The sequence below is a fragment of the Sardina pilchardus genome, chromosome 22 (genome assembly GCF_963854185.1).
Source record: "Sardina pilchardus chromosome 22, fSarPil1.1, whole genome shotgun sequence".
In the NCBI taxonomy this organism is placed as follows: Eukaryota; Metazoa; Chordata; class Actinopteri; order Clupeiformes; family Clupeidae; genus Sardina; species Sardina pilchardus.
The window spans coordinates 15860563-15887822 of NC_085015.1; the positions used below are offsets into that span (position 1 = coordinate 15860563).

Sequence of the window (27260 nt, forward strand, 5' to 3'; positions counted from 1 at the left end):
TTGAAATATGTTTGTTTTATTTCATTTTTTGGCAAGTTAAATTTAAATGGTTAAAAAAACCTGATGTTCCATGACGTTATTAAATATCCATGACATTCCAAAAATTATATGACCTGTGGCAAGCCTACAGTACAAACGTGACAAACAAAATCCTTACTTGGTAGCACTCTGATGGTACGGAATGATACCAAGGCACTGAAGGCAGGAACATTTGTAGACGTACTTAAATGCATTTAACAATTAAGAAAAAAGAGTAAACTAAATGAGAGTAAACTAACCAAAGGACAATGTTAAATGTAACTGATAGACATTTTGAACATTACAAAAATGCTACTGTATATGGATTTGCTATTTTTTATTCTAAAAAGGAGTGTGCTTGGTCTCTTCATTGGCATCAAATGTTTTAATATTCAGGCAGTGGGGCTATATGCAGGATATCAATATGTTTGCTATCCTTTTGGTCAATTGTAGTGATGTTGAAGATGCAGGTGGCAAAATACAAAAGAACGGTGGCTTGATGGTGTCATTGAGACAGGTGTTTCAATTGATGGATAAACTGAAGCTTTCATATCACAATAAAATACACATGGTAAAAGGTACAAAAGGTATACTAGATAATCCACAAGGTGACAGATTGAGAGAAAAAAACATTACTTGTATCCCCTTATCTTACATCTAAAACAGACCTAAAGAAGATTTCCTCCTGGGGTCCTCCTACAGATGAGAAGTGCAATCTTTGAGTAGCAACTCTTTTCCATTTCGATTTCGGAGGGGGGCGATGTTCCTACCCGAACAGCAACTTCTTATGGCTGTTTTACAAGCGATAAAACCTACTCAGAGTGCAGCATAAGTGTCGTTCGCCCTCATAAGAGTTGGAAAATGAAAATGTTAACATGTTTTAAAAGAAAACTGACCACATACAGTGTAAGGAATATATAAAAATGTATATCAAATGATACCCATGAGATGAAGCACTGCTGTTTGTCTGCATTTCCTCACGGCTGAAGGTCAACAAAACTGGAGGCAAGGGACTCCATCTCTTTCAACTCACGACTAATATCTGCAAAACAGTAGAAAATGGACATTTATTTTACATGTACATTGTAAAAAACATTACTATATACACTAAGGGCCCTATTTTGGCGATCAGACACATATGGTCTGAGGCATAATGTTTATAGATATTAAAGGCGTGTCCAGTCCACCTTCACTAATTTAATGATTAATGATTTTGTGATCAAATGCTGGGGGCAAATGGGTTGTTCTTATGTCTCTTAAAGGAATAGTTCGGAATTTTGGACATAGGACCTCATTTCCAACTTTACCGAGGTGATATAGGTGGGTGGAGACCGTTTTTATCACTTTTAACCCCTTCCTTCAGTTGCAGCGTTCCCCTTTGCTAACGCTGTTTCTGAGCTAACGCATTTCAACGGTAACATCCAAAACTTACCAAAACCATCTTACTCACTCCACAGCACACCTGAGACAAGTCAATTAAAACATCAGACTATCGATATACATGTCCGTGTTGATAGAATAATTTTAGAAATAAAACTAACCTTGCAACTCAATGATTTATTACATTTTGAGGGACTAGTTTCTCAATATCAATCCGCCACTGCCATACAGGGAACAAAGTCAAGTCAAGTCAAGTCAATTTATTCGTCTCCCTTGGGAGAAATTTTGGTTAGAGACAGGGTACTGCTGCAGACATACATTAAAACATACAGAGACAGCAATGTGACAGACAGTATTGACAACTAAACAGAGACAAAAAGGTGCATAACTGGCAACCAGATGAGGACCAAAGTGCAAGAGGAGCTGACTGTGCAATCTGCCCTACCTGAAGCTTGAAACTAATGCACATTTAAAGTGCCATTGCACAATTAAGTGCTGGTGCAATCCAAGTGCAGTGCACAATAAAGTACTAGTGCATATCAAAGTGCAGTGCACAGTAAAGTGCAAGTGCATATCAAAGTGCAGTGCACAATAAAGTGCAAGTGCATATCAAAGTGCAGTGCACAGTAAAGTGCTGATGCATATCAAAGTGCAGTGCACAATAAAGTGCTAGTGCATATCAAAGTGCAGTGCACAGTAAAGTGCAGTGCACAATAAAGTGCTAATGCATATCAAAGTGCAGTGCACAGTAAAGTGCTAGTGCATTTCAAAGTGCAGTGCACAATACATATTAAAGCACACATACAAATACTTCATATTAAAAATGCTGGTACAGTTGTAAAACACTACTGGTACATGTTACAGTTCTGCTATTAAAAGTAAACCTTCCTACATTTGCTCATTAATGAGCTTAACTGACACTGGGACAAAGGACTGTTTGAACCGGTTATGTTTGCATAAGGAGACCCTGTATCTTCTCCCTGAGGGCATCAGGGAGTATTCATTAAACAACACATGGAAGCTGTCATTTAAAATGTTTTTTGCCTGAGTAATGACAGCCTCATTGAACAGTTCCTGAGGGTTAAGAGGGGGGTGACCCATAATCCTGCCCGCCACTTTGACCAGGTTGAAAAAGTAGGCTATTGCAATGCGATGCAAGGTTAGTTTTATTTCGAACATTGTTCTATCAACACAGGCATGTGCATCGATAGTCTGACGTTATAATTTATTTGTTTCGGGTGTTCTGTGGAGTGTTTTCAGTGGCAGGCTGAATGTTACCGTTGACTTGCGGGATGAACGCTGCAACTCAAGGAAGGGCAGAAATTCACTGAAAATGGTCTTCACCGACCTACATCACCCCGACTAAGTTGGAAATGAGGTCCTATGTCCAAAATTCCAAACTATTCCTTTAATCAGTCATAGGTCTTAATCAGTCAGTGGTCTGGGCGTAACCTCCTTTAACTCAATAATGTTTGAATGACTGAATACAAATCCAAGGATCATATCCTGCAGAGGAGTTGCTTTTACTATTAGACAAGGTTTTTCTTGGTCAGTGATTTTATTTTTAGAGGATGTGAGATCGATGATTTTTGGATCATGTGCCAGACCACAACTTATGTCACTAAATGCCACAGCCCTTGGTGCAAAGTTTAATAAAAGTGGAGTGCATGGTGAAAAATCCCTCACTTTATTGAGTGCAAGATCAGAATAAGCCTAACTGTCATTTCGCATTCTGAATCTGTATAAAGACAAATAGCATAACAGAACAGCGTGTCTGGTGAAGTCTCTGGCCAGGGTCCTGAAGTGCTTCGTGGAATCATGCCGGTATCGACTGCGCAGGCAGGAGTCGAGCAGGATTCCGCCATACACCCCATTATTATTTAACTATGGAAGATGTAAAGTGTGGGGAGGAGAGTTGGTGGGAGGTGGTTGTAAACTGCAAATAAGTAACATGATTGAAGAAGACGTGTTGCAAATTCCATCCCGAACTTGTAAACGCCATTAGAATAGAATAGAATAGAATGTATCCTTTTTTGGTACTGTGAGGGAAATTCAGTCTCTGCATTTAACCCAATGTAACCACATTAGTGAACACACACAGCACACAGTGAGGTGAATCATACACTAATCCAGAGCCGCACGCTCGGGGACCAGCGGCGCTCAGGGAGCAGTGAGGGGTTAGGTGCCTTGCTTAAGGGCACTTAAGCCGTGGACTGGTCGGGGATTGAACCAGCAACCCTCCATTTACAAGCTCAAAGACCTAACCAGTAGGCCACGGCTGCCCCATTATGGTCTATGTAGAAACATGGAATTTCTGCACATTCACAAAACATCCTGGAACAAGTTTGTATAAATGCGCATGTATGATGTGCAAAGACAAAGCTGAACCAGTGGTTATCCTGGAGTCATATATAGTAGGCTTACCTGGAAGAGGCACCCCATCTTTAATGGTAAGGGCATATTTTACAATGCCACCCAACTCTCCTCTCAAAGTCTCGTCAATGTATGTCTTAAGATATGAGAAGAAATGTTTTATTTATTTATTTCATGTAAGACATTCATTTAGCTACATGTAAGCATTTAGATACATTTAGCACAGATAAGTTAAATTACTCACTGCAAACTTGTCAAAGAGTTCCAACATGGTTGTTTTGGCTCTGGTAAACATGTCTTCCTTTGATATCTCAATGTGGTCCATCAACAACTTCTGCCTCGCAGTGAAAGAATTCTTTCCATGTAGTTCTGCAGCCTCTGACAGGATACAATTGGAATAGTGAGTGACTTAACAAGTTGTAGAGGAGCCGAACAGGTATAAGACAAAAGGTGTATCAGTAAAGACTGTATTACAATGCTAGCAAAGTTTGCCATGAAAATACTAGGGATGCATGATTCAGGCCATGTCCATCGTTTTGCTACGTGTGGACTTGGTCTCAGAAAATGTCACGATTCGATTTGATAACGTAAAACGATCAAAAAACGATTCTCAACTCTCTCCACTGCTTATTACCTCTGCCAAGGAGGTTATATTTTCATCAAGGTTTGATCATTTGTTTGTTTGTCTGTCTGTCTGTCTGTTGTGTGTTTGTTTGTTTGTTTGTTTGTTTGCAAGATAACTAAAAAAAAAAAAGGATTTCGATTACATTTTCAGGGAAGGTCTGAAATGACCCAAGGAAGAAGCAATTACATTTTGGGAGTGATCCATATCACCATCTGGATCTAGGAGGCGGTTGTTTTCGGTTGCGCTCTCTGAGTGCTTTTCTAGTTTAATGTGTTTTCATTCAGAAAAAGAGTCTGGTGTCAATTTCCGTCGGAGTTACACTTCAAATCCAGGATCATAAGCCTGCCATTAGCCATTGCTCATTTCAATTTGGGAAATGTTTGTTCATTCAAAGTCTCAAGTCCAAAGTAGTCATCCCCTAACAGTGGCAAGCATCATTTATAACTGCTGTTTGTGTCATCTGAAAATGTCACCGAGAATGTTGTTTGCTCTGTACCAACTAGTTCTTGTAACTGACTCTGTATAACATGATGCATAAAGACAATACTTTTCTGAAAGCTGCCCTTGGGTTGGCTCAGGTCAAACGTAGAAGTTCTTGTTGGGTATGTGGGTTAATGCCATCTGTCTCCGAACTATATCCTTATCCATCCCATTACCATATAGACCAGGGGTCAAGAGATAAACCTAGGCCCAGTAGAAGGCTAAATAACGGCAAATATGCAGGTCTATCTTTGTAATTTAATTTAACTTACACACTTGCCTCCGTAACCTGCACAATATTGTTAGGCTATATTCGCGGTTCGTTGCCATGTCAAGATCAAACAACGAGAGCACTTAAATTGTTCATGTTGACGTGTGCGCTTGCTTTAGGCTAGGTAAGGAAAATCAGAAACAGAATCAGCTTTATTGGCCAGGTTTGCGTAAACAAACAAGGAATTTTTGACTCCGGTTAATCTTTGCTCTCAAGTACACAACAATCAACAATAACATAAAAACAGTAAACATAGAATAAGGGCAGTAAGCTATGTATAAGAATAAATGAATAAATACAGTATGTAGGCCTACATTAACAAATAAATAGATGCTATGGGTGGGATAGGGTAATACAATGTCCGGACGGGGACAAAAAGGAAGTGACAGCGAGCACAGCTTGCGAGCGAACACAAGTGGGTTGAAATGGGAAAGTTTCCATCCGAAGACGAACTGATTCTGAAAACTTGAAATTAAGTGCCCGTTACATATCACGCACACTGCAACAAATTAGTATTGCTGTGTTAACCATGTTCGGTTCCACTTACGCATATGAGAAATATTTCTCACATATGAAATTTATAAAGACAAACCTGCACTCAAGTTTAATTGACAGAAGCCTCAATGCTTGCATGAAACTTCAGTGCACTGAATATGAGCTAGACTACAAGGTCATCAGCAAATGTAGGCCTAATCTCTGGTAGGCCTGTTCAATTTCACTAATGACATGTCAGAGATAATGTAGTGTTGTGTTGTTAACTATTGTTAACTATGATGTTACTTTACATACCAAAGGACACTGGGAAGCCTGAAGGCCTATACTTCTGTCATTCCAATTTACATTTTAAGTTAAGGCTGGCTTAGCCTACCTACATTGTAAAATTTTGGTCTGTTTAACAGTCGGCGACTAAATTTCCAAAATCGGTCGGAAATCATGGGAGTTGTACTGGAATCGTGGCGCGCTCCCGTCAACTAAATCATTTAGTGTAAGGTGCCAATCTTAGCGGTTTTAAGTCCGTCGGAGTCAGTCTTTTTCTAGTTTTGCCGTTACAACAATATCAAACAGTCGTGGCTCATGCAAATAGTGACGTGAACATTAAAAACCAATAGTGACCTCGCTCCAACACCAAACAGGAAGGGGCAAAATAGGCGACAGCTGTAGCCTATATAATTATTTATTATGTAATTTATTATCAATTATTACTCTAATTACTCTATGTGACAGAACAGCTTTATATCTGTTAGGGATGTCACACATGAAACAATGCTGCAGAAACGTGAAAAAATGACTTTGAAATGAGTAGGCTATCGTAAATGAGTTCCTGTTGATATGTAGTGCACGATGGAAATAATTTTAAGGAATCTAGTAGCAGTCTTGTAAATAGTGACCCACAGTCTTTGCAAAATCCTAATCTGAGACTGGCCTGTGACTAGACTGTGACTAGAAACTTGAATGAATTATCTTTAGATAGTGAGTGAGAGGGTCTGAGACTATAGTCTTTCAAAAATATGTTCCAAATCTTTGCAAAGTCTGTCAATGTAAGGTAGGCTTAACTTGCACATTACTTTTAAACTACAAGAAAACATATTTAAAAAAAACCTGTTGAATGAAAGTAATTGTAAGTTAAATATCCACTGGGGCTACATGCCCACCGAGTCTCATGTGCCCCGGTGTTACGGTGTCCCGGGAATCGCTGATGAAAAATGCAGGATGTAGATGACGGGGAATAAATAAATAAATAAAATAATAATTAAAAAAAAACGGAGCCTGTTGGGTTTTGCACCTACTGAATCAACACATTACGATGTACAAGGATTTATGTGCATGCTAAAATTGTTATTATCGGGCAAAAAATACAGTGTTGGAGTGAACATGCAGGGAGCAGAATAGAACAGAAGATGCTGTTACAACACAGCTAACACTCCACAGAAAATAAATGACTGGAACCTTCCATGCATATGGCCCATTGAATCTTTAAAATGAACTTACGAGGGTAAACTTGCTGCATTGTGAGGAGAATGGACTTATAGACAGCATAGTAGATTTTCTTTTTCCTTTCAAAAATCTTGTCCTCGATTCTTGAGATCAGTCTGTTTTGCTGAGGGAGTGAAAATGCAATTATGTTTTCGTGCCATTATTGGTTCAATATAAAGTTTTTTCCTCTGTGCTTTACCGTTGAACTTTAATTTTGATCAACACAATAAAGGTAACCTAGATGTTTGACTTACAATTCTCTCGACCTTGTGGCTTGATATTCACTCTGACATACACCATCAACTGTGAGACCTTATGTAAAAACAAATGTATGCCTTCCCTAATAATGTCCAGTAAATTATTTAGGCACAGGTGGACTGCACTTAAGTTGCAGCAGCATCTCAAGGACCATTAATAGAAGAAGGATGCCCCACAGCTTAATTGCAAGTGCTAGTTGCTGAATACTACTAAGATTGATGAGAAAACAATGAATTTAATCCATTTTGAGATGAAAAACATAACAAAATGCAAATTCAAAGTCACTTAAACAGGAGATCTTAAATGTGAGTGAATAATTGTGCATTGTAAAGAATGCAATAATGCCGCCCACCAACAACAACCAAAACCAGTTGTTGTCAAGATAAACTAGTGGAATGACAAATTAAATAGTTTCTTGCCTATGCAAAGGTGTCTTCACGAACAGATTCATACAAAAAAAATCCAAAGATAGCCTACTGCTTCAACCCGTAGTGTATACCATTACATGTCGTCTTTATCTATTTATTTATCTCTCGTCCATCGCAGTAGGCCACTACTGTTTGCATCCTCACCAGTAAAGACCTGTCACTCATGATCCACCAATCACTATGGCCACTGCAAGCAAGCTCATACATAAGAAATTATGTCAACCACAGCAACGGAGCTGTTATCTAGTTGTCATTTTTACTCACTAAAGTTCACCTTAGTAGCTTTGTCAATAGCCTTGAACAGAAAACTCCTAGTTAAAATGTCTAGTCCGATTTAGGAGTACTTTTAGAAGTAAGATAAGTAAGATACATGGGTCATTCCACGCCAAATCAACCAGAGCCCACGCACGTCTCAAAAAAATCTGAAAAAAATACCATGTGTGCCTATGTTACCCAGGAGACACTCTGTAAAATGTTTTTGTGCTAAGATCAATACTTTTCAAGTAACAGCCAGTTTTACAGGGGGAGGGGTGTGTCAAATTTGTTCTACCTCTTTTTTTTGTCAAAGTTCACAAGCTCATTGCTCAAGAACTAGAATCTGTAGGAGGCTCACATTTTGCAGGCTGGTGCATAAATAGGAATAGTATGCTGTAAAATCACCACGAGTAGTCTGGATGATCCTGCATGGTCATAGCAGTCCCTCAAAGTTGATCAAAATATTATTGGAGTTCTTGGCTGGGCTCTGTTTAGGCTTACAGAAGACATATTTTTACTCAACATAGGCTCTTGATTTTTTTTCTCTTATTGAGATCAGTAGAAACACTCTCCGAAAAAGCAATGAAGAGAAAAGAAAATCCATCAGGGACTGAACAGCAGACCTCACAAGTTTGAAAAATAATTTTGGATCTCATATTCAGAGCACCCTAACACCTTGTGGGAATATACAAAGATTTTTTAAATATTTTTTTCGTTAATCTGCATTACCTCTTCTTTTTAAAAACACCAATTTGACTTGTCTTATGCGAATCTTTCTTTTTCATTTTCCACCCTAAACATGGACAAAATGCACCATTGAGATCAATATGTTTTGTCCCCACCCGGCAATTTCAGTGATTCAGTGATTTTAGTGGCACCTAGTGGTTACTCTATACAAAACAAATCTCTCAATAGATCTCTATGGTGCATTTTGCCCTTGTTCAGGGTGGGAAATGAAAAAGAAAGATTTGCATAAGACAAGTCAAATTGGTGTTTTTAAAAAGAAGAGGTAATGCAGATTATAGAAAAAAATATTTAAAAAATCTTTGTATATTCCCACAAGGTGTTAGGGTGCTCTGAATATGAGATCCAAATTTATTTTTCAAACTTGTGAGGTCTGCTGTTCAGTCCCTGGTGGATTTTCTTTTCTCTTCATTGCTTTTTCGGAGAGTGTTTCTACTTATCTCAATAAGAAAAAAAACCCAAGAGTCTATGTTGAATAAAAATGTGTCTTCTGAAGGCCTAAACAGAACACAGCCAAAAACTCCGATAAAATGTTGATCAACTTTGAGGGACTGCTATGACCATGCAGGATCATCCAGACTACTCGTAATGATTTTACTGCATACTATTCCTATTTATGCACCAGCCTGCAAAATTTGAGCCTCCTACGGATTCTAGTTCTTGAGCAATGAGCTTGTGAACTTTGACAAAAAAAAGAGGCAGAACAAATTTGACACCCCCCTCCCCCTGTAAAACTGGCTGTTGCTTGAAAAGTATTGATCTTAGCACAAAAACATTTTACAGAGTGTCTCCTGGGTAACATAGGCACACATGGTATTTTTTTCAGATTTTTTTGAGACGCAAGTGCGTGGGCTCTGGTTGATTTGCTGTGGAATGACCCACATTGCTTTGTGAATACAATCCCTGAAGTTAGGACTGACACACCCATCACTAGCGTGATAGTGCTAAGCGGTCATACAGGAGTTGTCAAAGGTTGTTTTGTATTTTATGTGTTTGTGTGTGAGTTTTAGTTTTTGGAGTTTATCCTAAATATGCCAGTTTGGCACTACTTTTAACAATAAAAGCCTTTGTATTGAAATTGTGACACATGAATTTGCATAAATTCATTCAAGGTATGTAAATTTCAACTGTATATATATATATATTGTATACTCATCTACAGATCAAACAAGAATATGCTGAGCACATGACGATACCTGAGTCTTGATGAATGTCAGGTTAAGTGATACTGGAAATTCTCCATTAAAGAGACCCTATGCAACTTTTTCATAGTCATAAAATCGCTTAGAAATCGTTGTTTTGCTTGACTGACCAGTTTGCTTGACTGACCCTATCCGCTATTGCAACCTTGCAGTTTGTTCAGGAGACGATTGTTCCCTGTTTACATCTGGAAGGCTGAGACGCATAAAGAACAAGAAGAACCACGCTTGCAATTTATATATTTATATATAACCTATATATGTATAAATATACACGCTAAAGCTGTCGGGGAAGCTATGCAGAGAAATACAGTATGCAAGCATAAAACAAGCGAAAATGAAAAACGAAACCGAAACTTAAGATGAAATCGCCAATCCTGCATAGATTTTCTTTAAGCTCAGTGATGTCATCGCTGATGATGTTGAATCTGCATGTGTGTGTATGTATATTACACACACACACACACACACACACACACACACACACACACACACACACACACACACACACACACACACACACACACACACACACACACACACACACACACACACACACACTCATTTACTGATCAAACAAGAAAATGCTGAGCACATGACGATACCTCAGTCTTAATGAATGTCAGGTTGAGTGACACTGGAAATTCCTTGTAACGTTCAGTGATGTCATCGCTGACGATGTTGAATCTGTCCAGCATTCCACTAATTGATTTGTCTGGTTTTCCATCCCTGGAATGTACATTTAACTTGAGAAATTAAAACGTGCAAAGATTCCACAGAAACAAATTCTACAACACAACAGTCTGTATACAGATTACTTACACTGGGAACATATTTTGAAATTGTCCATCAACACATTTGTGCATGTAAGTAGCAAGAGAGTTATTCAGATCTAAAAATTTTCCATTTTTAGTCCTCCAGGAGCCGTTGTTCTCACACAAAGACTTGAGTGTGCGATGATATCCCCTTGCATCCTTTATTTTCTGGAAAAGGGTTAATTCAATAGGGATTAAACCATTTTTATTGAGATCACTGATCAAAACCAAACCAGCACAACTCTACCGTACTGTGAAGGGTCAGGATGTATCAGAATCATTACTTTACATTTGGCTGATGCTTTTTAACCAAATCAACTTATGGTAAACATTTAAGCTTTTTAAAGCAGTTCTAACAGCAATTCTAGGAAAAATTGAAAAAGGCTGAGTGCATCAAGAACTAGAGAAGCACTCGACGAGAGCGCAGACCTCCACCAAGCGAAAACATAACCGCCTCCTGGATTAAGACCATGATACGGATCGATTTCAATCAATTCAATCAATTTCAATCAATTTACTTCATCTTTGAGTCCATACACTTGTATCAAATTTGAAGCATGTGCGTCAAGCCGTTCTAGAGATATACCGGTAATGTGCAAAGCATGAGATATGGCTGTGAATTTTATTTTGACACACAGGAAACACTTCAACAGGATGTGTAGTTCAGGGAGAGCCAGATTGTATGCTTAGAAGCCACTGATCTATAAAGAATAACTGGATACTGGATAGACTCATCTCATTGTTGCCGCCCCATCAACAATGAAGCCAATGGAACTGTACCGAGTGGTCCCAATATGGCCGCCGCGCTGAGGCTTCAGGTTTATGACGTAGATGCGCTATCCAGTGTTCTTTATAGATCAGTGTTATGTAGAAGCTGACAGTTGGATTCACAGGTGTTCTGATTAGCCCGGGAACTACTCTGGGAGCTTAAAGGCCAGTTCAAACACAAGATCCGCGACGAGACGAGCTGCAACATTCTAAAAACCAGCAACTTTCTGCAACAATGTGTTCTAAAACTGGGGCGTTCAGACCACTGCAACAACATTAAAACGGCAACAATGTTACCATAACAACAGTCTAGGCGTGAGGACAAGATAGAAGTTTTTAGCCAACGTCACAATAGCTCCGCGCAAAAGTGTTCTAAAACTCTGCAACTAAGATTTGACATGTTGAATGTTTAGCGACGGCTTGAAACTGCTTGCCACTGCTTGCAACTTTTGATTCACACCCCCGCAACTGCTCTCCGCAACCGTCTCAGACCGTCGCGAATCTTCGCTTTGTACTGGCCTTAACGAGCACAGCTGGCCTAGGCCATTATGACATCACAGCCTCCATTCAAGTCTATGGCTATGTCTCATTCCGCCTACTTTCGTCAGTGCACTGCGAATGTGCACTGACCACTTACTGCCGTAGTGCCCACTTTCGATGATTAGTATTGTCCCAAAATGAACACTTTTGTTAACACACTTACAGGAAATGACAGGCGGAATGAACGTTACAAACGTGACGTGCTAGGTAGCTAGGTAGCATTAACATGTAAGGTTACGTTAACTCTCCCAATGGTTGTTGGCTTTAGTCAGTGATGACATGTAATTAATGCATTAGACGACAGTAAACGTTTTGTTTTTCTGCTGTTACTTACATTAATACCATAGAGTTAACATGTATAACGTGCTCATCCCAGTGGCTGGCTGGCTTAACGTGCTAGGTAGCTAGGTAGCTATGTAGCATTAACCTGTAACTTTTGGGCTAATTAACAAACATACAGTATAAACAAATCCCGATGAAAACATAACCTCCTGGGCAGAGGTAATATTAATGAAAAATGAAAAAGAAGCTGCAGAATGCAGTAATAAGTGCATCAATGAGTGCAATTGTCCGGAGGAAGAATGACCGTCTCCTTCTTGTCCCTGTCGAGGTTGCCATGGTCGTGGACATCTCAACAGGCACAATTAGGTACAGTAAGTCAAGGATCAAGAATCAGGATGTGTCATTAGTGCTCCAGCAAGCCTCTCAGTCTGAGAAACACTATTTCACTGTGTAACACATACACAGTGATGGGTGTAATGTACTATTAACACTTTGAATGCCACACTGTTTTTGGAAGCTTTGTCTCAAGAGTGCCAGCAATCTAGATCATTATTGATTTTTGTACAGCAACAGTATATTCCATGTTATAGCTATGAACACATAATGGCTCATTTGAAAGACGAGACTTTAAACTCTCAGGGCCAGATGTACGTACAGTAGATTTGCGGGCCATGGCCAACCTGCAGAAACCACACGCTGTGATACTAAAATGTACGTCCTATTTACCAATGCTGAAACTCGTTGGGCAATCTGCGCCTTTCTCCGCCCCCTAACGCAATTAACGAAGGTTAAAAACTGAACGACACTTCAGTCGGGAGCGCAGTTGAATGAAGTAAACTGATGACAACATTAAAAGGAATCAAACGTTTAGCGATCATAAAATAATACAATGCATAATGTCAACAAGCAGGAGGATACTGAAGAGCAGTGGTTCACTCAAACTAGGCTAACTTGTGCACGTAGGCTATGGAAGATTGATCAAATCTAGCAAGTAGGGAAGTTTAAAGGGATATTCCGCCATTTTTGGAAATACGCTCATTTTCCACCTCCCCTCAAGCAAAACAATCGATATTTACCTTGTTCCCGTTCATCCAGCCATTCTGTGAGTCTGGCGATACAACTTTTAGTTTCAGCCTAGCATAGATCATTGAATTGGATTAGACCATTAGCTTCTCGCCTGCTAGCTTCATGTTTAAAAGTGACTAAGATTTCTGGTAATTTTCTCCTCTCAAGTTAGAAAGTGCAATAAGACCAACTGAAAATGAAACCTGGCGTTTTTCTAGGCTGATTTGACATGGAACTACACTCTCATCTGGCGTAATAATCAAGGCAACTTGCACACTACTGGCACTACTACTGCTTGTTGTCTATGGGGACTATTTTCAGATGCTGCGTACGGTATCACTGCGCCTATGGTACGTTTGCAAGTTGCCTCGATTATTACGCCAGATGAGAGTGTAGTTCCATGTCAAATCAGCCTAGAAAAACGCTAGGTTTCATTTTCAGTTGGTCTTATTGCACTTTCTAACTTGAGAGGAGACACGTTTTAAATGGGAAAATTACCAGAAATCTTAGTCACTTTTAAACATGAAGCTAGCAGGCGAGAAGCTAATGGTCTAATCCGATTCAATGATCTATGCTAGGCTGAAGCTAAAAGTTGTATCGCCAGGCTCACAGAATGGCTGGATGAACGAGAACAAGGTAAATATCGATTGTTTTGCTCGAGGGGAGGTGGAAAATTAGCGTATTTCCAAAAATGGCGGAATATCCCTTTAAGTGGATGGCGTGAAAGTGAAAGTAAGACGTGAGAAAGGCCAGCGAAAGTTAAGGTTGCTTTTGATATAGTACAAAAACACAAAACTGGTGGTCTAATTAGCGATTCTGTTGTCTTTGAAAGATTCTCTTATAGATGCATTTAACAGCAAACCGCATTTCACACCTGCTTTTACAAGGCGGAAATGTTTAGGCGCAAAACAGACTTAGGCGCATTTTACGCTTCTCCTCCCATCTTTTTACACAAACCTCCTACTATCACCTGACCCTCCCAGAAATTCATTATGTCGGAAAAGCGCAATTTGACATTCTCAGCTCCCATGACAGGCAGTCTGCATCTTCACCTCATTGCGGCCTGTTTGTAGCCTGACGAGCCAGACCCACATCAAGATGTAGGGTCTGGACACTCACCGTAGATAGGGCTCAATCGGAGGGGTGGGATAAACAGTTGTCTTTCAAATTCCCTCCCCGCAATAGGATAACGCTAAACGAATCATCTTCTTGTTTTCAAGTAGCAGGATGTGTATCCTTCCCTCTCCACGCAATAGGATAACGCTAAACGAATCATCTTCTTGTTTTCAAATAACAGGATGCGTTACCGTCGCAACTTCTGGTCGCATGTCAATCACCATTATGTTAAGCCCACCCACTGACTATATACGCTGTGATTGGCCCGCTTTTTATTTTCCATTTCTCAGCTCCTTGCTCTACGGAGCGTTGCTAGACTGCCCCGCCAGCCAAATTACATTTGCTGCCGCTAGGAGCGCCTAGATTTCTAGGCTAGCCTGTTTGTACATACCTCGCCATGTTTTTAAGCGTACGTTTTCATGAAAAAAATCCCTGTTTTTTTTCTTGAAATGGAGATATAGCGTTTTTCATTAGATATGCCTTTATACAGTAGTTTCCGGGAAGTGATCTAGCGAGACCAGGGGGCTCATTTATAAAAGTGCTGCGTAGAAACCATCCTTCGTTTGATCTTAGATCATTTCTGAAATGATCGTACGTGTGATTCAGAGAAAACGAACGTACGCACAAAAAAATGTGCATACGCCACTCTTGCAGATGTGGCAATTATAAATCGCAAATGAACGTGAACTTGTGCACAGCCGGGTGGTTTTAGGTCTCCGCCTTATATACGCCCCCTCAACAATATCATTAGCATAGGCTTTAATGGAACGGCTTCAGCCTCAAGTGAAAGTCTACACTAGTTCAAGGCAGGCTATTTCTGTTGAGCGCCGCCTTCTTTAGCGAGGTTGATGGAATATCCCCCTGGTGTGCGCCATCATTGTGAATCAGTTGTAACAATCTTACTACGGATGCAGGCAGGCCAGCTAACAGTGAATAGCCATGATAGCCATGGTCTGTAAACAAAGGTGTGTGGAATCTTGTTTCTTGCTTTACGATTTTCTAAGCCATATGTGCTGTTTGTGTGTGTGTTCTTACTGTTTTTATCACTGCTTTATCAGCAGTTTCCAGGGAACGTTTCATTGATTCATTAACCCCTTCAGAAAGGCATGACTCCAAGCAATCAGACTGTCCAATGAAGAATGCCTTCAAGTAGTCCAGTTTTTCTAATAGATTTTTTTCCAGAGCCCTGAGAACATCATGTTTCACCTCCAACTGAAAATAAATGAACAAATTAAATTCACTAAGAAACAAAAAAACAAATGTCCTTAAATATTAAGTAAATGTTTCACTCTGATTTATTACTAAGACATTAATAACAACTCACGGTCTCAGAGGCATTACTGTTGGCTCCTTGAATTAGGGACAGAATACCATGTGCTCCTTGAATGTAATCCTTTACTGTTGTTCTCTGACAACTATTGTCAAGGGCCTCCAGCAGTTTCCGAAGTGCGGGAATTTCTGATAATCATAATGACTTAATGATTAAATACAATAATATAATACTTAAAATAAAATGCATTATTCCACTGCTCGGTTGAGTTCCCCATTGTCCTGTGTTCTATAAGGTGTGCATTAACTTTAGATACACGCACGGCTATGAAGTAGTTCCAATTTGTTGGCCGTATTAGCCTATGTAACGTGACAGTGCATTTAAACATCACAACCAGTTTGGCGAATTAATATTCAAGTGTGATACGGCCAACAAATAGGAACTACTTCATAGGCGTGCTTTTATCTAAAGTTAATGCACACCTTATAGAACGCAGAACAATGGGGAATTCAACCGAGCAGTGGAATAACTTTGACTAACCTCAGGGCGTGTCGCCCATTATCCCGTAATAATAATAATAATAATAATAATAACATCAACATTAATAACAAAAGTAATAGAACAGCGCTTGTGTCACTTTGGATAAATGCATCACTTTACTTTTGTTATTAACTCCGCCAAGGAGGTTATGTTTTCATTGGGGTTTGTTGGTTTGTTTGTTTGTTTGTTTGTCTATCTGTCTGTTTGTTCGCAAGATAACTCCAAAAGTTATGGATGGTTTTCGATGAAATTATTAATCATCGGTTATGTGTTCGATTGGCGGAGGTTTGCGCTCTCTGAGTGCTTTTCTAGTTATTCATTTTACATTTTAAAAGTAGCACTTTTAACTAAGAACTAAGAATGTTCTTTGTAAACAGAAGCTAGATATGTCATTAATTGACGTTATGAAGTTTAAATGTAGTGTAAAGAAGATTATTGGAAAATAACCTAAATCAGCCATATTGTAAAACTTCAGGTGCATTGTGGTACCCCTAGATCATTATCAATCTTCACCAAACTTCATATTTATTGTTTATTCACCAAATGGCATAATATTATCCACCATAGAAGAGTTTTTGAGAGAAAGAGGGGCACTTGATGCTCCCTATAATGTTCTGTGGGCATAGTTCAAATTACTCTGTCCGCATTTGGATAGTCCTTCAACCAATCAGACCATGGATCCGGGTGCGCCTAGCGTTTGTGATGGTTCCAGCAAACATGGACAGGAAGCAGGCAAGATAAATGTGCAGGTTTACAGCCTGAGCTGCAGGGCGAAATCCAATTGCCGGCAGATCGGGCTGGGTTTATCCAGTCTACTTCTAATCAGGAATATGCTTGATAATAAGTTGCCAAATGGCACTAGCGTTGTTACGTTATGGAACAAAATAAGAGATTGCTGAGATACTACGGAGAAACAGCATTACTAAATCCAGTCATCCTGAGGTAAAACACTACAGAAAAACATCATTACTAAATCCAGTCGTCCAAACATTAATTCAACATTGACCCAACAATATCAGGCCGGGTTTCCCAAAATTGTTAAGAAGCTCTTAAGTGCTAAGAACTTCTTAGGAGCGTTGTAAGAATGTTCTAAGAACGCTCCTAAGAAGTTCTTAGGACTTAAGAGCTTCTTAACGATTTTGGGAAACCCGGCCTCAGACTGTACAGCTCGGCACAATATTATTTTTCTGAAACAAAAACTTGCCTGTGTCCTCTTGATTCAAAATGTGTTCATCTTCATTCTGTCGGTAAACCTTGGAGCTAACTGTGAAGACCTTGAAGAAGTCCTCATCACACGTGAAATGATCCTGATAAAAAAGAAAAGATCTTTAGGTCTATATTTTACCACACATTTTTGCACGATGAACTGAAATGTGTTGAGAAATCAGTATTTCAAATGGACATTGAACCAATAAGTACAGGTGCCTCTCAACAAATTTGAATATCATGGAAGAGTCCATAGCCCTGCACAGACTGAACATAAGACTTAAATTAGCTCATTATACAGTATGTCCCTTAGAAATGCACCACGTTTTATTTTGTCTCACCATACTTGGTCGTGTGACTAGCCTACTCGTGTAACTGTATTTTAATAGGGAAAACGTGGAGGTGTTTGGTCGCTTCTAACTTCATCTCTGTTTGGATCCTAATGAATGAACTGAGCTTCCTAAGTGCTATCAAAGTTGCGCTGCGCACCAGAGCCAGTGAGTGCATGCATTGAAACGTGAGAGGTATGTATCAACTCATCTTAGTAAGGGAATAACGTAGTTTAATATGACAAAACGGTGAAGTGTTCCTTTAAGCAATGTAGCATGAGTGAGAGTGGGGTTGGTAATAGATATTCCCACGGGTGTTGTTCGGCCGTAGCTACCTTCAGGGCGAAACAAGACCGGTTCGCCCTGTCGGTACTGATTTTCCCGATAATGACCAGCGTTCTATACATTACTAATTACAGCTTTTCTCAGGTTGACATTTCAGTATTGTAAATTTCCCCGATAATGAACGGTGTTCTATACATTATCCCTTACTAATTAGAGCTTGTCTTACAGTAGGTTGACATTTCCATATCATTCTTTATTGTATTTTGAGATTCTGAATTTTTGTACTTAATCAATTGAACTTTAATCGTAAAAATTAGAATAGTCAAGATTAACACAAAAACACATATTTTACTCTATCTCAAAAGATTGAGCTTAGTATGGTGATAACCAGACTAGTGAATACCTGTATCTCAGTTTGTTTGGAAAACATGGTCCTGACTTTTTCCTTGGATTTTTCATTCCGGTGTAGTATACAGGCTCGTTCCAGCTGTTTTCCATACTCCACTGGGTCCTAGTAGAACAGATTATGTTAAATGTGATATATGAATATAACGTCTTACCTGAACATATCACCTATTGATAAATCCTACAACCTGTGTTGCTGTGATATCCAGGTCTTCATCCTTCAACTTATAGTTCCTACGAATTATAATCATAGAGTTCTGGTCACATGTGAGTCCATCACTGTATTTTCTGGTAAATATTCTGAAAATGGTAATATTCTGTGGTATGGTAGGATAAGAAACTAGAGGTAGGTTCTCTATGAACAGACTCATGGATAGTTGGATGCACAAATGGATGGATGGACTGATGGCTCACTTCTTGTGTTCATTGAGGTCGATGTCATCTGTCTTTGTGCAGATGAAAGTGATGCTGTTGCACTCTCCTCCATGCGCCATGTTTTTGATGCAGCTGGTGAGAATCTTCCAAGGCTCCTTGTCAGTCGCAGCCCGGTTAATTTCATTGACAATCCACACCGTGGAACATCTGCTTAAGCACTGAAGATGGAGTCATGGCGCAAGATTTATTGGAAAACGTTGCACTTGGCAAATGAAGCCCCTTAATCGAAATTGTATTAAAAATGTGGTATGTGTCAACTATTGGCTGGAGTTAAATGTTACCTTCTTCCACATTTCGTCTCTGCTTTTATTGAAATCTCCAGTGCCAGGAAGGTCAATTAAGGTAATGTTGTCAAAGTTGTTACCAGAGGGTATCTTGATGGTGACAGTTTTTACCAGTGGCCAGAAGTACTGTCCAGGGCTGGAAGCATCAGCCCTTGTGAAGCGGTTAATCTCTTCTGAAAATTCAGTGACCTGATGAAGTAGTATTCATGCAAATTAAACAAAGCTGAAAATAACCTATACTTTTTAGATGTGTAAGTAGACATAGTTGTCTCGAGTGGCTTATTGCTTTTCTAAAATGGTTACTACTGTACATATATCATTGCAGATTTCATTAAAAAAAAAGGCACGGCAATGAGAAATGTAACAACTTCATAGATTATCCTTCTTCCGCCAATAAAGATACTGTATTTCCACTTTAGAAAACAGAACTACTAACAGAATAATACTAACAGAACTACATTAACAGAGACAATAGAGCAGAACTTACATCAGTGCATGACACTGTTTTCTTGGATGACACAAGGAATTCTGGGATGGCTTCAAAATTCTGTTCATCCATCAGTTCTTCCAGGGTAGCATTTGGTCTATTATCCCCATAAATGGCTTCAACTTTCTCCTGACCTGTGCTCAATGTGTCTTCATCTTCATCTTCGTCTTCATCATTCTCTGTGCCTTGTGACAAAGCATCTAGGTGTTTTTTAACCTCCTCTTCCCACTCCTGATTAATTACAAATAGAGGATGTGTACAGTAAAAAAATGTTGTGCACTATTTAAAAATGGTGTACCAAAAACCAATGAGCACCTTTTCATAAAAAATCACATTAATTAATTCAATCAATCAATAATGAAGTTACTTCAGTAATTTGCACTGCTTGAGTTTGATTGCTGGAGTTTCCGAACAACTAGTACAACAGTAACTTAACTTTAACACTTCAACTATGTCTGACACTTTTCTAGGAACTAGCCTACATCTGACAGATATTCTGTAGATACCTGTTTGGGAATGAAGTCAATCTCTGCTGTGTAGTTGGAGTCAGTTGTGTTTGCCTCAACTTGAATAATGACTGAAGTGCATGCAGTGATGCTTCCTGATGGCAGCAAGTCTTTCTCTCCTAAGATGGTATTTATCAAGGAGCTCTTGCCCACTCCTGATTTACCAAACACACCCACCGTGGTTTTCTTCTTAGAGGTTACATCAAGCTTTGAAATCATCGACCTAAACAGAAACAAAACGGATTGAATCATTTTCACCATTTTAACTTGTAGTACAACTGTTATAGCCACTATGATACTTACTCAATGTACTGAATGAATTCTTTGTTGATGTTAGAATGAGGAAATGTGTGTAGTTTGCTTTTGACTTGTGACATAACTTGTTTTGCTTTATCTAAGGACATCTGATCTGTGAAACATAACATGAAACGAAAGCATAAGTTAGCAGCAGCAGCAATGAAGAAGCCAGGCTGCAGGTCTGTCAATGTAAATTTCCTGTTCATTGAGCAAAGACATGACCTGTTTGATAATCAAATGCATTATTCTGAGGAGGACTGAGAGTCTTGTTTGGGAGCAAAGAAATAAGTTTAAAACTAGATGGGGATGTTTTTTATTTTATTTTATTTTATTTTTTATTATTATTGTAATAACCACATTAAGGCCAAATGAATGACATTTTAAATTAAATTAAATTCAAAATAAAAAAAAAATCTGGAAAAGCCTATGGCTACATTAGCCTGGACGCCAGACCGAAGTTTAGCCCCGCCTACATCCTTTTTCTGCAGGGAACTTTGGTCTGGCACTTCTCCATTGAGCTGCTACTATTCACAATACAGATCTATTCAGACCAATCAAATTGTCAGGGCGGGCTTTACGTGATGATTGACAGATGAACAGCAGTGACGTTCACGGCTGCATGCTTATGCATGCGTCCTCGTTTGACGATTGGGGGTGAGACCGTGTTGGCTTAGGTTGATTTTGATTGCAACAGAAACGCTATGGCTATGAATGCATACTTTTTTCATGCAGTTTGGCCTTTCGTTTAGCTTAGCTATGGAAACGGAGGTTTTATCATGGATTCACAAAACTATTTCTGAACACTTAGACCAACATGGATATGTGGGAAAACTTCAGTTTCACTTTCACCAAGTTAAAACAGCATGTTTGCATGATGTTGTTCCCATTTGTTTGAAATGTCTGTTTACTCGTTGGGTTGACAACACACTTCCCCAGCTGTTCATCGCATGTTTGTACAGTTTGAAGGAATTATTTTTAAAAACGGAGGGGAAATGTTTTCCATATAGCCTACCCTGCTACATATTTCATTGTCTTAGATTTCGCTATCAGGTGTCATACAAGATAGATACTGACAGCGCAATAACTTGTTCTGTTTGGTTTGGTCCATCCAATGAGTGCAGAGCTATCCCCCCCCGCCCTGTATCGGTTGAATCACGCCCCTAATCACGGATGAATGGAGCAGTTTCATGTTCTGACAAGAATTGAGTATGATGTCGTCAGGCTATGGCTACATGCCCACCGAGTTTCATTTGCCCCAGTGTTTCGGTGTCCCGCGTATTGTTGACAAAAAAATCAGAAGTATATGACATGGGGAAAATAATGAAATAAATAAAATAAAAAACAAAAAGAACTTTGACAAATAGCTACACTAGTGGCGGTCATAATAATGGCTTCAAACTCATTGTACACTGACATAGAATACAGAGAATGACGACATTGTCAGTGCATGCCCAGAATGCTTGCCCATCCCTGTTTACATGTTTACACTTGTTTTCACCTGTTTTTCTGTTGACTGCAGGGATACAGAAACGCTTATTCCCTTCTACAGTGAGGCCACGTGAAGTACAAGGCTTATTTTCAAGGCTTCTTTTCACACCTAAAAACAATTAGGGGAAATTGATGTGATATGGATATGTACATATCAATTTCAACAGAGACAAGTGTCATTATGATTAGGAGGATGTCGTTTGTCCATTGATATCAAAATAAGTTGGGTCACTCTGACTCATTTTGCCAGATTGGGCCACAATTACATACATCTCCAAATAAACAAGCAACTAATAAAATGACAACAGATGGCTGAATGACATCAGTCCAGTAGGCTTACCTTTGATATTCATGTTTGCAGAGGCCATTGCTTAAATCTCGTAGATGGTAATGTGTAAACTGTGGGAAAATATTTATATATATATATATTTGAATACTTTTTTGAAATATGTCAACTGTCATCAAGAAAGACTGTTTAATAACTGGTGAACAAGATTAAAACAACATAAATTGCACACTACTGTATATGCCATTGCACTCATTCTCACTGATACATTTTAATATTAAGTCTACATGTCGTGGTTCCTTTTTTGTATTCCATTTTGTTAATGAACCATGTTTGAAGAAAAATATGCATGGCTTTGGAGGAATGAAAAGTGATATGTAAGACATTTAAATAATTTACATTTCAGGCTAGAGGCTACATCACAGATATTTGGAAAAGAGCTATTTTTACTTAAATGTAGATGAATGTATGCTGTCATGCAAGTGATTGTAGCCTAAGTATTCTTTGAGCTCTACAACCAGCAACCACCAGAATATTAGGTGAAGTATGTGGGGCAGGTGACTTGCAACACAGACAGTCACATCAGGGGCGGAGTGGGACACTAAAATCCACCGGGAATATTCTGACCACACCGGCCCCCTACCCGCCGCCAGCCCACTGCCGGCCCAACCCACCCATGCCTTGAGCACGACCACCTTCCGTATATTATAAACACAAACAAAATGTTGGCTAAATGTAATATAGTCAATCTATGAAGGTCCAGGTCCAGACTTCATGTTTCAGTTTTACGGGCATTTGAATGCAAAACATGCAATACACCATTTTTACACTAAATTTCTTGGTTGGGAACTGTATGTCCACATATACTGTAATGTTCACATTCAAAAGCATCTTACATCTCTACCTTGCCCTCTCCTTGGGCCTGCTCCTCTCACTGCTCCTGCACCTCTCACTGCTTCACTGCTCCTGCACCTCCTACTGCGCCTTTCACTGCTCTTCTCCCTGGGCCCATTGTTCTTACTCTTCCTCATCCAAACATTACAGTATGTCTTTTTATGTTTCTGTTTCCAAAAACATCACCTCCTCCTTCTACTGTGTATGTAAATGTAAAAAGTAACCCCTGCCACTGAGTCTAAGACAAACTGGAATCAGCTGTGGTTGGCCCAATTTACCCAACATCATCTGTGTGCCAGTTATTCAATTGTTTGTTTATTATCAGCTGAGATATATTGTTTTTTAACTGATACCATTGCAGAAGCAGAGGTTACTAAGGTTTGGAATTGTTTTAATTATTGTGGGATGTCATGTGTTAACATCTGTAAAATAATAGAAAAACGATCCATCATTTTGTTGAGAGGTATAACTTGTTTGTTAAGAAAATGTAAGCATTGTGGAAATGTGTTCACTGCCTGCATATTGTGCGAAAACGACATGAAATGTGTGAATGGTAGCCTATGGCCACAATGTGTTTAGAGTTTTGAAAACGTGACAACTGTTTGGACAAATGCTATGTTAGTCACTGAAAAAAACTGTAAGCAATTGATTCGTTTGAAATGTAGGCTACATGAGTTAACTAGCTTGTGATATTTTCCGTCTAGCAAGTAGCCTAACGTAGTTCAGCTTTGCGTCAATGTTTTTCATTCTGTCAAATTTACCTGTACTCGTAATGGCTGTGGACTAGGCTACGGATAGCCTAAATCTGTTTTGAGCATTTAGATGCATGCTCCTCCAGCAGTCGCTTGTTCTTAATTCTGCCTTTTTCAGCCCCCTCTTTCTCTTTCCTCTTCTTGCCTTCCGTATTAATCAAGCAAACACCTGCTAATCCGTTCACTATCAAAACGCTACTTTCACGAAGACAGGCTAAAGGGTCATGCCATTAGAGGAGGGGCCGCTCATCTATCCCCCTACATTTCTGTAATAGACTTGACCTAGCAAACGTATTTGCCATTCCCAGGAGGCTTTGCTGTTCTATATTGAATTTATTTGTGACCAAAAGAGTTAAATAACACTTTTAATGATATGAAGAATTAAATGAAGACACCCAAGGCTACCCACAAATGCACTGATGGGAGAGAACTGAGATGAATAGGCCTGTGAATTAATATGTAGGGTAACCATGACTAAGGTATATATCGCAACTAAATGGTTTAAATAGTGGTTGGTTTCCAATTAATAACAATTGACGATGAGCGATTTCAGGGGATAGATGCACTTGTGAAAATATCTTATGATAATAAATGTTCTAGTGGCCGTTCAGGCACGTCTTGGGCCAGTTCAAATGCAACATCAGGCCGGCCGGCCTGGCGGGAAATGTCCCGAATCTCCCGATTACCACTCCGCCCCTGAGTCACATGACACTCGCCATCACCTGAGATTGTCCATGGTCACATGTATTCTAAGTAAATTCGCACATATCTGTGTTTATACTATATTTTATGCAGGTGGAAAATGGAAAAGCAGTTTTAAAAAGATATTAACATATTTGGGGCTATCAGGAAGAGGGTCGAGATTTTCCACATTAACGGAGACGGTGGCCTTACCCTCGCAAAACAAAGTGAAATAATGTTGTGTCCTATAGAAACATTATATAATTGGAAGCATGTATAATTCTGACAATATGAATGGCATAGGCTACTACTGCATGGAATTTCCATAACCGCGAGATACGCGCTTCAAGATAACTGCAGTGAGCTATTCACAGGCATTCGCCAAAAGAGCAGTCTACTATCTGAAATGTATCATTCATGATTGTCAAATATTGTATAATATTGTCAAATAAAGTTGTGGGAAGTGTATGCCTACAGGGCAACTGTAGGCTCATTTGGAGTGTAAAGTCGACACGTCGAGATTGAAGTCGACATGATATTTCAACTTTAAACTCAAGATTTCGAGAATAATGTCGACAAGTCGAGTTTAATCTCGTCATGGCAAACATATTTGTTTTCTTCATGTGTAGCCCAAATACTCCGTCGTTTAACTCGGCTCGCGAACCCCCACCATTAAACATTAAAAAGGAACACATTCTAGTTACATAGCCTATTGCGTTAAGCAAATGATTTCCTTTAATCTCACGTTTCCATATCATTATAACCCGATATTCAAAGTTATCTTCATTTATAAGTGAATTACAGACTATTTGAAAAGTTAATTTTTAACATCTTTCTGCCATAGCCCTTTTCATAGCGGCTAGAATCAGCTCGTATCACAGTTTGCGAATCCCTGGTTTAGTAGCACAGCAGACATTTGATTCACATGTAGGCCAGTCAGTTACATATTCCTAATGGAAATAAAATGTATTGTTTAGCCTATGGTTTGATGTGAAATTCCCACTACTCACCTATCTCCACATTTGGATTTGCGCTATTCTGTCTTCTTTGGCTTTATGCCACATTAGGCTATGGTTCATGAAGAACGTTTCCGTTCCGTAGATGGGGTGTGGCGTCACTGGATCAGTGTAGCAGGGCTAAGGTAGATGTTGGTATGAAATATGGGTTGTTGGGTTGGGTTGGGTTACTGTTCTTAACTGATTAGACTTTGCCAGAGTGGGGAGACCAATGCCCAGGGCCGATAGCTCAGCCGTCACTGACGCTGACTACCACCCAACAAAAAACTATCCCCAAACAAATACTGTCTATTCGGTTAAGAAAGACAGGGGCCCTACTCACCCGAATCTCCCTTTGCCCAACCAAGGGCAGAACGTACTTAAAAAGAACAAACCAGTAGGCTACTACTCACCACGAGTGCAATTCTCCGGCATGTTGAGGGATCACACACATCAGCTTTCAATTTTCAAAACAGAAGAATCCTTAATTCAGAACTTGATAGTGTCCTCACCCCACCACTTCTTTCTAAAATATTCCCACCTGACCTCCCATACTGTATATTTCCCTCCTCCTCATGCCTCATCTGCAGTGAGCAGCCCTTGTTTTGTTGATGGTACTGTCAATACTGCTTTTGTGCTGTTGCACTAGTTGCTTGTCTATCTGCCCATCAAACACACACACACGCGCACGCGCACGCGCACGCGCACACACACACACACACACACACACACACACACACACACACACACACACACACACACACACACAGATTGCACACACACATTACTTTTCTTTCTCCATCTGCATGTGTAGAAAAGAATGAGCTGGAAGCAGAAGGTAGACAGAGCCGATTTTAGAAGGCAGATAGAGCTGATTTCTCTCTCTCTCTCAACCACTTATTTGGGTACTATATGCAATCTAATAGGTAAGTAACCTTTGAAATGATTAGTCACTAAACTAATGCTATCATGTATTTCCAGTTGTTGGGTTCTCACCAGCATTACATGTTGGGGCTATTTTTTTTTTGATCATTTGAATATTGTGTCAGGGAAGTTTCATCAGATAATTTAGTTGTCTGATGTTATTTGAATAATGACACCAAGTCAAGACAAAGATGGGTCTGTGAAGAATTACATGCAAATAGTAGCTAATCAATTATTCAACCCTTAGGGGCCTAGGCTATGTTCGAGTAATTTTATCTCTACTTTTAAGCTTTCACCAGGGCCATGCAGAGACCTTTGGTGTGGGCAGGTACTCACATTGAAAAAGGGATGAAACAAGATTTTTTAAACATTATCAACATCATTTAAAGTTTGATCTGTTCAATTATAATGGTCCATATACAAACAAAATGTAGGCCTAACTAACAACATACTGACATGCTTCGAAAATATGTGTTCCTTTTGACATTAGCTGCTAACCTCCTGAGACCCGGGGAAAAAAAAGTTTTAATTTTGAGATTTTTTTTAGATGATTTAAGTATTTTGGTCTAAAGAAACATGCTGCAGCAAAAAAAATTCCAAAAATG

The 27260-nt window shown here is 39.3% G+C and overlaps 1 protein-coding gene across 3 annotated transcripts; it reads right to left on the minus strand.

The window, feature by feature from the left end:
* Window positions 1-26236, minus strand: LOC134070204 (nuclear GTPase SLIP-GC-like). 3 transcript variants are annotated; one of them, XM_062526471.1, is made up of 19 exons: window positions 26145-26236; window positions 22464-22522; window positions 22134-22232; window positions 20642-20747; window positions 20339-20561; window positions 19833-20063; window positions 19343-19534; window positions 19041-19219; window positions 18815-18860; window positions 18625-18732; window positions 17606-17708; window positions 15916-16049; window positions 15627-15803; window positions 10828-10988; window positions 10611-10734; window positions 7137-7245; window positions 4016-4149; window positions 3823-3907; window positions 1-1060 (listed from the first exon to the last, which is right to left on the minus strand). In XM_062526471.1, exons 2-19 carry the CDS (start codon window positions 22489-22491, stop codon window positions 996-998), a joined length of 2304 nt encoding a protein of 767 aa, XP_062382455.1. In that variant the 5' UTR covers window positions 22492-22522; window positions 26145-26236; the 3' UTR covers window positions 1-995. The 3 variants fall into 3 exon arrangements, with proteins under 3 accessions (XP_062382455.1, XP_062382456.1, XP_062382457.1); XM_062526472.1 differs by lacking the exon at window positions 26145-26236 and adding an exon at window positions 25747-25779; XM_062526473.1 differs by lacking the exon at window positions 10828-10988 and having other exon boundaries at window positions 10611-10751.
* Between the last annotated feature and the right edge of the window lie 1024 nt (window positions 26237-27260).

Bases quoted from the DNA above. Each gene is read 5' to 3' on its own strand.
- LOC134070204 (XM_062526471.1), bottom strand. From the start codon at position 22,491: ATGGCCTCTGCAAACATGAATATCAAAG. The intron at 18,861-19,040 runs GTGAGCCATCAG...TATAATTCGTAG, and splicing joins GACCTCAATGAACACAAGAA to GAACTATAAGTTGAAGGATG. The intron at 4,150-7,136 runs GTAAGTTCATTT...GTATCCTGTCAG, and splicing joins AATGCAGCAAGTTTACCCTC to AGGCTGCAGAACTACATGGA.